At 41.5% G+C, this 17,422-nt stretch overlaps 1 protein-coding gene across 1 annotated transcript in view; it reads right to left on the bottom strand.

Annotated features, from left to right (window-relative positions):
- Positions 1–17,422, bottom strand: part of naaladl1 (N-acetylated alpha-linked acidic dipeptidase like 1) — a 90,785-nt gene that overhangs the window by 53,957 nt on the left and 19,406 nt on the right. Inside the window, exon 4 of the mRNA XM_039768629.1 lies at positions 4,804–4,923. Coding sequence (XP_039624563.1) covers positions 4,804–4,923 — 120 coding nt within the window. The remainder of the gene's footprint in view (positions 1–4,803; positions 4,924–17,422) is intronic.

Here is a 17,422-nt window from a genome sequence, read left to right as displayed (position 1 = left end):
CATACAGCTGGCATACAGGAAAACTAGTGGCCGACATGAGCAAAAGCAAACTCCACACAGGGGACACTCAAGCATGCATTGCAGGAATGAAAACTGCTCAGTATGTTAGTGTGCCATCTTCATGCATTTTCTTCACTCATGATCAAACCTGCTGAATCAGCTGCAGGTTTATAAGGGGCAGGAAGGTATGCAAGGGGCATCAGACACAAGGCAGAAGCCAATCCTGGGCAGAATACCAATCCATTTCAGAGCACACTCATTCATGCCCGTAAAACTGTCCTGGAGTGGAAAGTCTCCAATTTTTTGACTGCAGACTGTCTATATTAAATTTTAATTATTTTGCTCAAATGAAACACGATGAACTGAATTACAGGACTATAATTACAGGCATTGCAAGCATCCTTTCTTGCACATTCTTCCTGTATTGTACCAGCAATTTATGAATCTGTTCCAGCCGATTTCTTTTTCAATTAGCTTATTAGCTGAGAATGGGAAATAAATGGAGATTCTGCAGAACCTGTTTTGATTAATTTATAATCTGGGAATGGTTGGATGCTGTAGGACTAGGAATTATCAAGTTAGTTTACAGCTTGAGAATGGAAGTAGTGCGGATATACTTTAAAGATCAAACACTTTGTTCAGAGTCATTTGTCATCAGGTCAAGATAACCAGTCAAATGTCTGCAATGTCACATCTCCCAAAACCCTACATGTGCATTTTAACACAAATATGGCTTCTCTGAAGGACTAAAATGAGCAAAACTATAGAAGGGCAACAGAAAAAGTGACGTCAGAGATCGAGGCACGTGTGAATGGAGTGGTGGCACTCTGGCTAAAGGATCTGGGGCCTCATGTATAACGCCGTGCGTAGAACTCGCACTATAACATAGCGTAAGCACAAAAGCCGAAATGTGCTTACGCACAGAAAAATCCAGATGCAGGAATCTGTGCGTACTCCAACTTCCACGTTCTTTCGCTACATAAATCCCGATCAGCGTGAAAACTAATGCTCGTGCACGCGCTTCATGTAACGCCCCAACTCCTCCCAGAATTACGCCTCTTTCAATATGCAAATCAATATAAATCGCCCTTTAAAGCACGGGGGAAATATAAGAATTTCAGCGAATACCAAGTGGAGGCAAAGGAAAAACATACTATTTGTTCAAATAAACCGTGGTATAATCAACAAAATGAAGTTGATCGAGTGACATAGCGTGTTGGAGAAACTTGAAAGCTCACATCCACAAAATCGCACAGTGCCGGAAATAAAAAAGAAGTCACATATCAAAGTCACCGTGGAAAGCAGAGTTGTAAGCCCACTGTCTGAGAGTCATATGAAAGCTTATTAGGGTACAGAGAAAAAAGGCACACAGTGGGGAAAAAGCACGAAATGTCCACTTCAATCTCGACATTTCCACTTTAATCACGTAGTTTATTTTGTCATTAAAGTAGAACATCATAAACTTCATCTTAAAATCGTTTAATTAACCAGTTTCTCAAATCACATCGTAATTAAAGTAGCACGTTAAATGCTTTGTTTTGTATTTGATTTTCTATGTGCTCTATGTGTGTGAATCACTACTTGCTTCTTAAACCGGCTCTCTTCCTCCAACTGGACACAGAGTCCATTACATTTGTGATATTACAGCTCTCTGAATAACTAAAATACTGAGATATATACGTGATGTCATTTTCATGATGATAGGAGTTAAAGCACGTTATTAAACATGTGTTTCACTTCAATGAAATAATTTATTGTAGCAGTACTCAGGGGCGGTGTTCTGACGATTTGTCCTACTTTGTCGAAGTATCCTACCGTAGTTTATTGTAAGTCGTAACATTAAACTTATAACGTTATATCATGTCATCATTTAACATGTTGTATTTAGAAGTCGTCTGTCAAATTTATGGAAATGTTAACATTTCTCAATTTATTCTATATGCATCATTTAACGCCTGAAAGAGACACAGCCTGATGCAAAGATTTCACAAGACGGTCATTACTCGTGCATGGATACAATGGCCTGTACAAGATTAAAAGTCACACACGCAAAATATACAACTTATAAAATGTTGACAGTAAATCCCTATGCAGTAAACTGTAATAAATGCATTAATGTAGTAAGGCTAAGTTGCGTAATTTTGGTCTGCGCATGCGTAGTATCAGTGAGTATATCATTTCGATGGGTAGGATGTTTAATTAGAACAGCGACTCTAGGCTTGTGGTGGCATTGGGCAGAGGAAGAATCGGTGGCTCCTTCGCCCGCCAATGTCATGCACGGTGGATGGCCATGTCCGTTGCAGACACTGCATAGCCGCCTCGTGCTCATGACACAAGCATTTAACTTTTGCTGAAATTTGTCGCTGCGTTTTTAGCTGTGTTCTTATTTTCTCTTTCTGTTTTATATTCAGTATATATTGGCGTAGCCGTCACTGCAGTGAGTGCTTTTCTTTCCCCAAGTAACCGATCGCCATACAATCAGCTCTGTAATAGACGTTAAGCCATCTGTAAGCTTAGCGCCGATTCTTCAAAACATTTAAAGAACATTGAAATATCTTCGTAGTACATGTTTAATTATTCTATCCTTAACGACACTCCCAGTGAAGAATATAGATTATTTAAATGAAGTTAAAGTTTTATCTGTATCATTAAACAAACATATTTTGCTGCATTTCACCTTAAAAATGATATCGTCATCATATATAAATACGCACTTTATAAAGTGGCTCAGGTTGTGCGATATTATAACTGTAGTGCAAGTTTACAGTGGGGTGATTGTACTTATAAGTACAAACAGTTCTACAAGGAGCACTTGATTGGCTGCATTTAAAGTTCTTGGGATTAAATTGTTTCTGAACCGCGAGGTCTGTACAGGAAAGGCTTTAAAACGTTTTGCCGTGGCAGAGACAGCGTGTGCTTAATGCCGTATACCGATAATTCTCTTTCTGATCAGCTGCTGCTGTGATTCACACTCAGATACAGTGATATAAATACTCCGAGTGGTGCAGTGAGAGTAATATGGAAAAAGATGATCCGCTGTGGCAACTCCTAACGGGAGCATCTGAGAAAAGAAGAAGAAAAATAAGAAGAGGAGGTGCAGTGAGAGTAACAACGCTAAATCAGTTATGGTATTTGGAATACTATGGCTGTTCCCTGGACCATTATATTGTTACGAGTTAATTACAATCAGATGCATTACACTAATAAACAATATGCGGTTAGTTTCGGTGTATTTATAAAGCCGCGTCATGAAAATAATGAGTAATCACACAGGAACAGTACCATTGCTTTGATGCTGGGTGCCGCCAGTCTGCAAAACCGAGCGGAGAACTTGCGTACCACAAGGCATAAGGTACCGTGGAAAAGTGCGTGGCTTTACGCCAAGTGTAGGTTTTATACATCGCGATTTGAACGTGGAAAAGTTCTTACGCAACATTTCTGTGCGTACGCACCGTTTATACATGAGGCCCCTGGACTGGTAATTCAATGGTTGCCGGTTTGAATGCTGGCAATGCTACTCCATTGGGCCCTTGAGCAAAGCCCATAACCTGCAACTGCTCCAAGGGCATTGTACAAACAGATGACGTTGTGGTCTGACCCCCAAAACTCTCTGCGGGGTAAGTTGGGGTATGTGAAAAATGACAAATTCCTAATACGAGAAATTGTATATGGCGAATAAAGGATTAAAAAAAAAAATCAATGGGACCATTTCATCTGGACGACATACCATTTTAGAGTCTCCATGATACTTAACAGGGACAAACTGACTGCTCTTAGAAAAACTTCAACGGACACAAAGAGAAGGTGCAGACATATTTATATAGATATGCACAAAATCTGAACTCAGCACTCTGATAAGCACTGCACCAGCATGTCATTGCAGATTTATAAAGTACGTTAAATTAAGCAAGGTTAATGTCAACATATTTGAGAGGGCTCTAAAGATAGTACCATAGGTGAATGCTAAAAAAAGCACACAACTTCTTTTCAGTTAGTCAGTTATTATCCAACCTGCTATACCCTAAGACAGGGCCACAGGGGTCTCCTGGAGCCAATTCCAGCCAACACAGGGCGCAAGGCAGGAACAAAGCCCTGGGCAGGGTGCCAGCCCACCACAGGGCACACACACCAACACACACTCCCACACACCAAGCACACGCTACAGACAATTTAAGATGGCCAATGCACCTAACCTGCATGTCTTTGGACTGTGGGAGGAAACCAGAGTACCCGGAGGAAACACGAGGAGAACATCCAAACTCCACGTAGGGAGGTAAGCGAACTCAGGTCTCCTTACTGCGAGGCATCAGCCCTACCACTCTGCCACCTTGCCACCCACAGCTTCTTTTCATTCTTCACAACTCACACAGTTTTGATGATTTTGTAGTACTGCTGTAGTGTGCTACTATATTGACAGAAGAAATGTCACAATTTCAAAATTTTCACTAAAAAAGTATGAAACATAAAATACATCTAAAGAAACCCATTATAATGGATTTTTTTGAAGTATCCAAATAATAATCTCTGAGTACTTTCTTTAATTGGCTCATTTGTACTCTTTCAGTTTGACTAGCTGAAGTCCAGTTATCTTTAAGGGGTGTTTAAGGTTTAACAAACAAAACAGCTTTACAAGCGGCAATAACATATTATTTTATTTATTCTAGGAAGAGTGTTCTATGAAGCTAAATAAGAGCCATTTGTAAAAACCCTGAATCTGTAATGAGGTTTACAAACAGTATAGCACAAATTATCCTGGTGGCAACTCATCTGAGTCATGATGGTAGATGTCCAGATGTTACCCACCTTTTCTGCTCTCCCTGCTCCCCCATAACGGGTGATGGCGATGGTCCCTTTCAAGTTAATGGTCTTATTGAGGAACTCATAGTCGCTTATCTTACCCTGATTTGCATAGACCAGTTTTCCCTAGAAAACAGAAAAAGAAAGAAAATGTTAAGCCAGAAATATGTTTTTCACTTTTAATGAAAAACTAGCAAAATACCTGCGCTTTGCAGCAGAGAAGTAGTGTGTTAAAGAAATTATGAAAAAGAAAAGGAAACATTTTAAAGATAAGGTAACATGATTGTCAATGTAATTGTCGTAGACTTATTTTAGTATTGAGAGTGAATTTGATGATTGTAAAGAGTTTAATTTATGATCATAAATGTTGTGTATGAGAAATGTACATTTTTAGGATGTAAGGTTCTCTTTGTAAACAACTGTAAAATGACCAAGCTGTCTGCTGAGCTTACTCTTGAGCATGCAACATACAGTTGGCCATGTGAGAAGCAACCTTGTGTCAAGTCAATGGCGACCTTTTTTAGAGTCTGGCCTTGTGATTTATTTATTGTCATAGCGAAGCAGACCCTTACTGGAAATTGGAGGCGTTTGAATTGGAATGGGAGGTCAGAGGATATGAGAGGGATGCGAGGAATAAATCCAGTCTCCCATGAGTCAGTTCCAGTGAAGACAGTTGCCTCAATGAGGTTCTTATTTATCTATTGTGCAGAGATTTGATCTGAAGCCTGGTGTCGTTACAATGTTTTGGTGGTTGTAAATTTCATAGTGACATAATTGGTGTTCCAACCTTCAAAAGTAGAGTATACTGAGGCATGCCCGAAGGATTAAGAGTGTGAAGAAACTCTAAGGGATAGTGCACTGCATCCTCTAGTTCTACAACAGAGTCGACAGACTTATATGTTTTTGTTTCGGAAGTTAGTTGGTGAAATAAAATGGTGCTTATATACTCAGCAAAAAAAGAAACGTCCCTTTTTCAGGACTGTGTATTTCAACAATAATGTTTTAAAAATCCAAATAACTTTACAGATCTTCATTGTAAAGGGTTTAAACAATGTTTTCCATGCATGTTCAATTAACCATAATCAATTAATTAACATGCACCTGTGGAATGGTCGTTAAGACCTTAACAGCTTACAGAAAGTAGGCATTTAAGGTCACAGTTCTAAAAACGCAGGACACTAAAGAGACTTGTCTAAAACACCCAAAGAAAGATGCCCAGGGTCCCTGCTCATCTGCGTGAACGTGCATTAGGCATGCTGCAGGGAGGCATGAGGACTGCTGATGTGGCTAGGGCAATAAATTGCCATGTCCGCACTGTGAGACGCCTAAGACAGCGCTACAGGGAGACAGGAAGGACAGCTGATCATCCTCGCAGTGGAAGAGCCCGGATCTCAATCCCATTGAGCACGTCTGGGACCTGTTGGATCGCAGGGTGAGGGCTAGGGCCATTCCCCCCAGAAATGTCCAGGAACTTGCAGGTGCCTTGGTGGAAGAGTGGGGTAACATCTCACAGCAAGAACTGACAAATCTGGACCAGTCCATGAGGAGGAGATGCACTGCCGTACTTCAAGCAGCTGGTGGCCACACCAGATACTGACTGGTACTTTTGATTTTGAGCCTCCCTTCATTCAGGGACACATTGTGAAACATTTTTAGTTTAAGGCTTATGGTGTTGACTCTTTTAGTGTTCATACAAATATTTACACATTAAGTTTACTGAAAGTAAAAACAGTTGAAGGTCAGAAGGAGTTTCTTTTTTTGCTGAGTATATGTGAAGTCATGTCATGTTTTCGTGTTAGAATAGCTCTGTCCCTCAACCATGAGACATCCTTTTCATGCAGATTTCGTAGGTTGGGGTAAACATTTTCAATAAGGGTTTGTAAGTTATTCACCAGGAGACAGAGATTGTTAGGAACATTGATTTTACAGTTCTATTCAATTAAATTGCCATCACTTATTTTGATGAGGAGAGCAGCGAACTCTCTGGCTTTTTGTCGCAGTTCAAGTAAACCTTCATGTTTATTCTTAAGGTAAGAACATTGGTCTTAGGTCATAGGTATGAAGACTTCAGACATGCTTTAACTTCGTCGGCGCGTGTTCCTCTTGGGACCATGGCCGGATTAAGGTGGGTGCTACTGATGCTGCAGCATTAGGCCCATTCCTGAAATAGACCCAGATGAAAACAGACGAGAATTTTCCGGAAGCTGAACAGTTTTCCTTTGCTATATTAACCTCAAAATAATTCTTAGAATGGAATTTGGAGTCAAACGTTTGGACTACGTCATTGTTATTATTCAGGTTCAATAAAGGCTGGCTGGTTGCATCGCAAGCAATTAAGGCTCCTTGGTTGATCTGAGTGCGCATGTACGGTGAGTGTCGAATGCAGATGCACCAATGCTGAGAAAAAAATAGGCCTTTATTGCGCTGCAGCATCAGGCCCAATTTCGTCTTAATCCGGCCCTGCTGACAACTGGTAAGGTCTGCCGGAAGTCTCCAGCCAGTAAGACTGTCAAGCCTCCCATCATTTTTGTTGTGTTTCTGAGGCCTCAACACCTGGTCTGTGTGCCATAGTGCATTCATCCCATAAAATGAGCTTACAATCGTGCAGCACTTGCACCACTTGCGCCATGGTGCTCTCCTTGGATATGTTACACATGGGGGAATTGAATAAGTATGGGTGAGGTTTAGAGGTAGCCTGAAAGAAGAATAAGCAGTCCTTCCACCCTTGAAGCGGTGGAGTAAAGAAGGGAGCGATGAGCACGATGAACAGCTGAGGAAAGTAAGGAAGCGAGTGAGGAGGCACATGAGCGCGGGATGTCATCAATGTATATAGGCAAGGAGCCAACCAAGTGGTAGGTGCACGGACAGCAGCCATGCAGAAAAAGGAAGGGTGACCAGGGGCGGCCTTTGTACGTCTCTGCTGTGAAATAACTCCATCTATTAACAGAAATAAGGAATGAAACCACCAAAAGGAGAGGTCAGTTCTGAAAGTTCCTTACGGCATAATGGTGAGAACCACCAAAAAGATGACACTATTTTCAAAAGTTTGTTACAGGGTATGGCACGAAATGAAACATACTTAACATTTGTAAGTACAGTGTAAAGGATGAGCATGGGAAATTTGGGCTTCTTATGTATATTGAAAGCCCCTATATATATATATATACAGTGTGAACGGCACCCGGGCACAGACAGGCGGACATGTTGTTTAAAACCACCACACGTTTATTAAACACAATATTTACAATAATAATAATGGTCACAAAGACCCAGTCCAATGGTCACACAGACCTTAATCACGTGCACAAACCCCAAATGACACTCAGTCCTGGCCACAATGCCTTCTTCTCGGGCCGCCTCCACAACTCCTCTTGCCTCGTCCTTCTTCCACCCGACTCTAGCCTCGAATGAAGGAGACGGCCCCTTTTATAGAGGACCCGGATGAGCCCCAGGTGTTCCCGGCAATCTTCTTCTGGCCACGCCCCAGTGTGGCGGAAGTGCCGGCTGTCCTCCCGGCTGCTCTCCGGCATCCTCCAAAGTCTTCCCCAGCACTTCCTGGTGTGGCGGGAGTGCTGGGGAAACAAGTCCCCAAGGCATTGGGGCGCCTCCTGGCGGTGACCACGGGCTCCTACAGGGAAGGGCTTCCATGCCCTTGACCCGTGGCCCCCAAAGCAACCCGGAAGGCAAACCCCACGTGATCCAGGCAGGGCTCTGACCCTCTTCCGGTCCCTCCTGGCGTCCCGGCCGGGTCATGGCCCCTGGCATCCCTGACAACAGTTTAGGGGGTACACCCATTTCCCCCCCTTGGGTGTTGCAATAGGACATGAAACATACCTAACTTTTATAAGTACACTGCAAGGAATGAGCATGTGAAATTTCAGTTTCCCACCTATATGGAAAGTGGGAGAATTAGTGATGAGTCAGTGAGGGCTTTGCCTTTTATATACTGTACTATCAAAATACCAGCGCTTCGCAGCAGGCGAAGTACTGCCTTAAAATTTTTATTAAGAAGAAAATTAAACCTTTTTAAACTGAGGGAAAATATACCAATAATTATTTGTTAAGGATCTCTTTGTATACCACATTGTGAGGTTCGGCCCTCCGAAACATTTGGCATCTGTCAAGCGTTGTAAGCATACAACCGGTTTCATCGATAACTTCACATCCAGCTTTTGAGAGTTTAAACATTCATAAACATCAAAGTGTCCACTACTGAAATCGTCACCTGTCAATCTAAGATGTTTAAGAGGCATTGGCGGTTGTCGAAAGGTGTAAAATATTTGGCCATTTTGGTACACTTGAAAGCGACAATCGAACAATTCAGCAGCAGCCATCAACTCACATGCAGATCCATAGGTGAAGGGCTTAAGCATTTCACTCTTATAGTGCTCCTGTGTAGTCTAATTATCTCCTGTACCGTCATCAGTCCACACCTTGAACCTGTCCCAGTCATTCAATACATAAGACACAATGTTCCTCCGGATATCAAGAGTGAGCCTGATATGGTCATGCAATATGTAACACAGAGAATGGAAAAGGTAGGTACCATCTCCGGGCATGGAAACCACTCGGTAAGTGACAGTTCTTTGATTGATGGTGATCACCTTGATAGACATGTTAATGGGGAGAATGATAAAGGAAATGGGCACCTGAACAATGTAAAGTAAGTCTAAAGTACCAACACAATAATTATAATCGTAATAAATGAACAATAAAACAGCGGAGAAGCCGTGGATTAAATAAAAAGGCTGTAGTTATCAGCTGGGAGACGTGAATCCCGTGGCAAAGCAAGGAAGGGAATGTAGAGACTGGAGCGACGGACGGCCTTATATAGGCAGGCAGCCAACAACGTGGGAGACTTTAAGATGGGGGAACCAACGCCGTCTCACACGGTGACCAAGCTGCAGGCTATGGACGTATATATGTATGTAAGTAGGATTCAGTTAGCGTTGGGAACCCGCGTACCAAATTTCTTGAAGATGGACCCATAAGTAACAAACAAAGTTGAAAAATTCAATATGGCAGCCGACAGTGGCATCATACCACCGAAATAAGTACGTACATCGGTTTTGGTTAGTGCAGGGAAGCCACCTACCAAATTTCGTGAAGATGGGGCCATAAATAAGAAAGTTCAACATGGCGGACATTGTCGACCGTTATCGACCGTTATGACCGTTACGTGTAGAATTTCGAAATTAAACCTGCTTAACTTTTGTAAGTAAGCTGTAAGGAATGAGCCTGCCAAATTTCAGCCTTCTACCTACACAGGAAGTTGAAGAATTAGTGATGAGTCAGTGAGTGAGTCAGTGAGGGCTTTGCCTTTTATTAGTATAGATATAGATGTACCCTACACTTTAATAACAACACTGGTCAACAACAATTTTGTCCCAAGGATTGTGGTGGGTGTTCTAAGCATAATTTATAATGCTGAATCTGATCATGATGTTTTCTACCTTTTCATGTGTAAGGATTATGAATATGTTATCAGAAATGGTGTATTTGGCTTAATTAAGAAGCATAATAATTTGTTTATGTTTTGTTGCAACACCATTTTGTTTTTCCCTATTAGCACCACCTTTTCAAGCGCCTATTGCATTTGTTGTTTCCTTGGTAGCGGTTCCCAGAATTCACTATTTTGCGTTCATTGCACACGTCATCAGAATGACGGCTTAAAGATCATCCTCGGAAATCCGAATTTGACAGATAAACCTTTGTTTCATGTTGAGAAAAGAAAAAGAGTATTATTTTCTGCTCTTCTTGGTATCTGAATCTCTGCTCTTGTTCTCTTTTTTTTTGCTCCAATTTCTGGTTCTCATTTCGGTTTTGACCTTTTGCCTGCTCTCTGACTACAATTCTCCTGCTCACGGTTCATTTTTCTTTTACTATCCCTTATGAGACAAAACACAATGCAGGAAAAAAAACCCTGAATGGGAAGCAAGTCCATCATGGGGTACATTCACGGATGCAAGCCATTTTAAAATGCCCTGTTAATTTGACGAGCACATCTTTGGGATGTGACTGATAAACAAGACTACCTGAAGAATGACATAGACAGTATATGCAAGATGGAATCTGAGCAGCCAAAAGGAGTAGCAGAAGTGCACATATCTCTTTAGCATACTATTTTTAGGCGCAAAAATACAATGACCAAGTGAAGTAAAGACCAAAGGGCAAAAGTTACGTAATATGTGCCACTAGTAGCTCAGGATAGTACCAGAAAGCAAAATGACAGTCAATGTTTGGCTCCTACTTTTCTAAAAGATTTAACAAAGATGTTTATCATGTGTTTCTGTAAAAAGCCAATCTATCTATCTATCTATCTATCTATCTATCTATCTATCTATCTATCTATCTATCTATCTATCTATCTATCTATCTATCTATCTATCTATCTATCTATCTATCTATCATTCTAAAGGTATAAATTAAAAGAAAATCCAAAGCAAAACATTACCATGTGAAACCCATTTTTTTAAAATGATAAATTTCTTTAAATTTCAAAGTAAAAGTGTTTAAAGCTGCATATGTCGATTTGTTTTATTCTGAAGATCTATTTATCAAAAGGACACTCTTCATCAGTTTGTTTAAAGCAGTACCTTGCCGAGGTTACTTACAGAGTGTAAATTTGCTGGTTGGATTGACTGACAAATGCTCTTGGTACTTACGTCACTTCAAAAGTATACAACGTGCACATACAGCTGGCATACAGGAAAACTAGTGACTGACATGAGCAAAAGCAAACTCCACACAGGGGACACTCAGGCATGCATTGCAGGAATGGAAACTGCTCCGTATGTTAGTGTGCCATCTTCATGCATTTTCTTCACTCATGATCAAACCTGGTGAATCAGCTGCAGGTTTATAGGGAACAGGAAGGTATGCAAGGGGCATCAGACACAAGGCAGAAGCCAATCCTGGGCAGAATACCAATCCATTTCAGAGCACACTCATTCATACCCGCAAAACTGCCCTGGAGTGAAAAGTCTTACATTTTTTTGACTGCAGACTGTCTATATTAAATATTAATTATTTTGCTCAAATGATACATGATAGGGCGGCACGGTGGCGCAGTGGTAGCACTGCTGCCTCACAGTTAGGAGACCTGGGTTCGCTTCCCGGGTCCTCCCTGCGTGGAGTTTGCATGTTCTCCCCGTGTCTGTGTGGGTTTCCTCCCACAATCCAAAGACAAAGGTTAGGTGGATTGCAGATTCTAAATTGGCCTTGGTGTGTGGGTGTGTTTGTGTGTGTCCTGCGGTGGGTTGGCACCCTGCCCAGAATTGGTTCCTGCATTGTGCCCTGTGTTGGCTGGGATTGGCTCCAGCAGACCCTGTGTTCGGATTCAGCGGGTTGGAAAATGGATGGATGATACACGATGAACTGAATTTACAGGACTACAATTACAGGCATTGCAAGCATAATCTCTTGCACATTCTTCCTGTATGGTACCAGCAATTTATGCATCTGTTCCAGTCAGTTTCTTTTTCAATTAGTTTATTAGCTGGGAACAGGAAATAAATAGATCAACCAATCAATCAATCAATCAATCAATTAATCTATCTATCTATCTATCTATCTATCTATCTATCTATCTATCTATCTATCTATCTATCTATCTATCTATCTATCTATCTATTGTAACACTAGATGGCACTATACCAGCACAACCTGACACACAGGCACTGACAACACATTTTTAAAACTCCAAAAATCTGTTTCATTCCTCTTCTTCAAATAAATAGTGCCCAAAGCACCTCCACCTCAATAAACAAATAATCACAATAATATTTAAATCTCCAAATCTCTCCTCTATACTTCCCAGTAAGCTCTGTCACTTGCTGTGTCCCCATCAGTCCTTTATATAGTCCTTGACCCGGAATGGGGAATGGAATGGAGAATTGTATTTTTCTTCAGCCCAGAAGTACTTTTGTGCTTCCATCCCCGTGACTTTGGAGTACTTCCAGGCTATATAAACAGTAGGGACTCCCCAGTCTCCCTGCACCCATGGTACCCAGCAGGGCTGTGTTGCCAAACTCCAAGTCTCAAAGTGCCCTAAGGGCATCTGGGGCACTTCTGCAGTCCAGGGAAGATGCCTTCTATCATCCTGGGGGAGGCAATGTCCATGATAAGCTGCATTCCCCCATCCTACCGTTACTGGGGGGTCCTGGACCGGGATAAGCTGTCATCCCTTACACTATCTATCTATCTATCTATCTATCTATCTATCTATCTATCTATCTATCTATCTATCTATCTATCTATCTATCTATCTCTACTCCATAGTAACACAATTCCTTGTGTGGAATTCTCAAATGTTCTTTCATATTCCAAAGATGTACTGTACATATGCTGGGTGAACTGACAACTATAATCAGGCTGGGTGTCAGTGTGGATGTATATCCTGGTGCCCCCATTCCAGGTTGGTTCCTGTTTTGTGCCTGATACTTCCTGGGCATGCTCTCCCAAATGACTGTAAACTGGATTAAGCGATTAGATAATGGATCGTTGGAGTGAATGCTGTGCTGTATCCCTGCTTTTCTATATTAGAAAACAGTCCTGACTCATAGAAACTCAGTTTCAATCATTTTATTTTTGGTGTAATTATGAAACATGAACCCTTACTCACTTTTGGAAAAAAAAAAATAAAAAAAATCACTGATCCGCTCACAAGAATGTCTAAATGGTCTAAACAGCCTTCAGAATGTTCAGATCATTATATTAGGCAATGTTTTGATGCTAACATTATCTGCAATTTAGATAACAGCTGTTATTGAAGTGTCATGTTTAGGTTAACAGACTGAAAAATAAAAGCAGAGATAAGGAACAAAATGGCTATTCATTATCATCCCATATGGTTCAGAGTTCAATTACTAGTCTGGATTTCTAGAAGCATGCAAATTCATCAAGATAAGCTATTTTCTTTGAACAAAAGGATATTTTTGGAGATTCAGCAAATTTATTGCAGGGAAGCAGTTCAACCAAGAACTCCACAGTTATCACTTAATCACAGAAGCATCTGAATGGTTTACGACCTTTGTCATAAGTGCTTCAAAGTCTAAAAAGGAGTGCTAAATTACAGTACATTCTGCCCATTATTCGTGAATAGATAATGGTTAGTAATATTGTTGTAGTCGAGAGGACCACACTCAACAGAAAGACCAGGTAGCATGCAGTTATAATAATCATATCCAAATTGAGAATGCGCAATGGATGAGTTATTTAGTGTTAAAATTTGAGTTATTTACAGTGTTAAAATGTTGTGCTTGGTAAATATTTACTTAAACCCTCCTACTCCAAGTCCTGGTCATCCAATTCTGTTTGATCATAAAATTTAAAATGTAGAAACTCTGGTTTAAGGCCCTGTCACATTACAAGACTTTTCTAGCAATTTACTGCCATCGACTCCATTTAGACCATCTTAGGGCGTTGGGGGCAGTCGGAGTGCGCTTTGTGTAGTATGACATACCCAGCCTCTCAGTCAAACCAGTATGCAGTTCAACAACCTTTTTGATTTTGTCTGAATTCATACCGGTGGGCTCTGTGTGCATCAGAGCTGACAACCAATGAGCGCCCACCCACAAGTATAATACATGTAATGCAGTGACGAGGAATAAGGAATGTGGGTGTGTTGAACCCGATCAACAGAAGAGAGACTCTGATGTGTCACGTTTTACATATTGCAAAAGAACAGAAAAAAGAAAATATGCAGAGCCGAGGTTGTGCCTGAACTCACCATACCTTCACATGTGCATCAACGCCATTCGGTGGTGTGTTATTGACTGTGAGGTGAGTTTCTGATACTTGGGAAAATGTGAAATTTTGCTGGAAAGGCATCATACACAGTTGCATAATTTAACATCCCCAGCGATTTCTAGTTGCGCATATTAACATAACCTGGCAATGAGATCAGCAACTGCAGTGGCCAAGTCTGACATATAATCCAACTACAATTTCCGTAACCGTAGAAAACTGAGAGAAACTCACACTAGCTGAAATGGGGTGCCTCAGACAAGTGTATAATGGAGAACACCATCATTTCATTGTGTCTCCTCCACTTTGGGTTCTCTCAAATTCCCATGAGCTAATTACTCCATAGGCATGAAAGTAAAAGAATGACAAACAAGGGGGAGTAGTAAATTGACAGACGTGCCCTGACCAATAGCTGAAAACAAGGTGGTCCAACAAAAAGTATTTGGAAGACATGTCATAAGGGCCAAGCAAGAGTTTACCTGGATCTTTTCAAAGGGTTCAGAGACTGCCCTTCAGTGCTCTCAGAGGGTACTTCTGACCAAAGACGCAGTTTCAGAAATTGCTCCAGAAGTAATACCTGTGTGGGGCTTGAACACCACTTCCTGAGTATAGAAGGTCGACAAGCAACAGCACGAAGAGAAGCCAGGCATAGTGATGACCAAATTAGTTTTTTATATTGTACAACTGACCAAATGGGCAAGCCACCCCACCAAACAGACAGGAACCAAACCCAAGTAGGTAGGCCCAGAAGGCCATTGGGCCTGTTATGTTGTGCTTGGTTTACTCCTTGTGTTTTGATTATTTTTATAACTAAGGGACTCCACCCCCTGCTCGCTTCGCTCGCCCACCCCCAGGTTTGGTTTGAAAATATACAATTTAAAGAGATTGTTATTTTCATGGGAATTATTACATATGCATTATTTTCACTTTTACTTTAAAACTTTTGTAAAAACAATACTTGTCCTTTATTTCCAGCCCCGGACATGGTTAAATCTTTCTCGCAGGACGTTTAACGCTGCTTATGTTGTGAAGGGGTAGGGGGAGCGCCTGAACGAACGCTAAGGAGATGCCGTCAGATAATCTGCTGTCATTCTGCTGCTGCTGCTGCTGCTGGCGAGCTGCGTGTTCTTTTTGTCGCGCTGCACGTCGATCATTAAAAAGTCTGTGCTGCAGCTGTCCTTTTGCCACTTCACATCCCTGCCACTCGTGTTGTGAAAGGAGGGGGGGGGTGAACGCACACTAAGGATTCGGATCATCAGCTGGCTTCCTGCTGCTGCTAGCAAGCTGCATGTTCTGCTTGTCGCCTGTCATTGTTTTAAGAGCTGGGAGCACATGATCTTTGTCTGTCAAAGGTATTCCAACAACTGCTTGGTTAGATGTCCTTGAACTTGTTTTAAATGTGGTCTCACTGCCTTGTCTCGCGGGACGTTAAAGTGTCTCTCGCGCGGACGTCAGATTGTCTTTGCGTGACGTTAAAGTGTCTCTCGTGCGGACGTCAAATTGTCTTTGCGTGGACGTTAAAGTGTCTCTCGTGCGGACGTCAAATTGTCTTTGCGTGACGTTAAAGTGTCTCTCGTGCGGACGTCAGATTGTCTTTGCGTGACGTTAAAGTGTCTCTCGCAGGATGTCAATTGTCTTTGCGTGACGTTAAAGTGTCTCTCGCGCGGATGTCAAATTGTCTTTGCGTGACATTAAAGTGTCTCTCACGCGGACGTCAGATTGTCTTTGCGTGACGTTAAAGTGTCTCTCGCAGGATGTCAATTGTCTTTGCGTGACGTTAAAGTGTCTCTCGCGCGGACGTCAGATTGTCTTCCGCGAAGATGACATCTCCTCTCCCTAAACTCCCTCTCAGGATATTTTTTTTATAGTAGAGAGATATCTTATATTGATTTGAGTGCGAGAGTCATGTCATGAGTGCCCCTTTTGTTCATGACATTTAACTAATAACTTGCTAATGGCGTAGATTTAAAATAACTTTTTGCTTTTTCATTCCTTTATTTGCCATGCTGTGGAGGACTGCAATGGTAACAAGCATGGGAAAGGTGTTATATAAATAAAATGTATTATTATTTATTATTAAGATGAGTAGCACAGAATCACAGACAGGTGCAACAGGTCAATAAGTATAATATTAGACAGTTGTACTTTGGGGATCTAAAAAGATAGGAGAATAGCAATTAACAAGCCATGTTGGGATGAACTGCTGTGCTGAACAGCCTTTTCTTTTAAAATTTGATCTCATGTTCTAACAGTTGCCATCTTGCTAGGTGGACTCCTAGATGCCCCCATGTTATGATCATTGACCTTCTTTGTGAAAAATCCTGCATAGATCTTTATAATCTACTAGCTGTGTAAGCTCTAGAAACTATTGAATTCGTCAGAAAAAAAGCTGAAATGTAGAGATGTCAGGTAATTGAAAGGAACTACTCTGGGCATCTCTCTCCTAGGAGGATTCGTTTTGCTGATGTGCTCACTTCGCTTGTGTATTAGTGGTGGGAGGAAAAGTAAAAGGGATACTGTTTTACAGATGTTAGCGACTAAGCGTCTTTGTCTTTTTTCTGAGGTTTCGTTTTGCTTATGTGTTGGACCCTCTTGTATTATTAGCGGCTAAGCGAGTTTTCCGTTTCCTCGGAGGTGGAGCCCTTACCCCGACTCCACCTCTCACATCCCGGCCTGACAGATAGACACACACACATCCACGTGTAGACGTTTATATATAAGATGCATCAATCTGTGGTGTTTAGGACTTGAAGAAGTTACATTTTTTAACCTTATGCTATAATGCCTTCTTTGTTTTCCTATAGGCGCAGCTGCATTGATCGTCATCATGGTAATTCTCCCAGAATTCACCAGATTCTCCACCACCTGTGATGTCATC

This window comes from Polypterus senegalus, chromosome 11, assembly GCF_016835505.1.
Source record: "Polypterus senegalus isolate Bchr_013 chromosome 11, ASM1683550v1, whole genome shotgun sequence".
NCBI lineage: Eukaryota > Metazoa > Chordata > Cladistia > Polypteriformes > Polypteridae > Polypterus > Polypterus senegalus.
The sequence above is the reverse complement of the archived record's forward strand: the minus strand, read 5'-3'. Positions and strand labels throughout refer to the sequence as shown.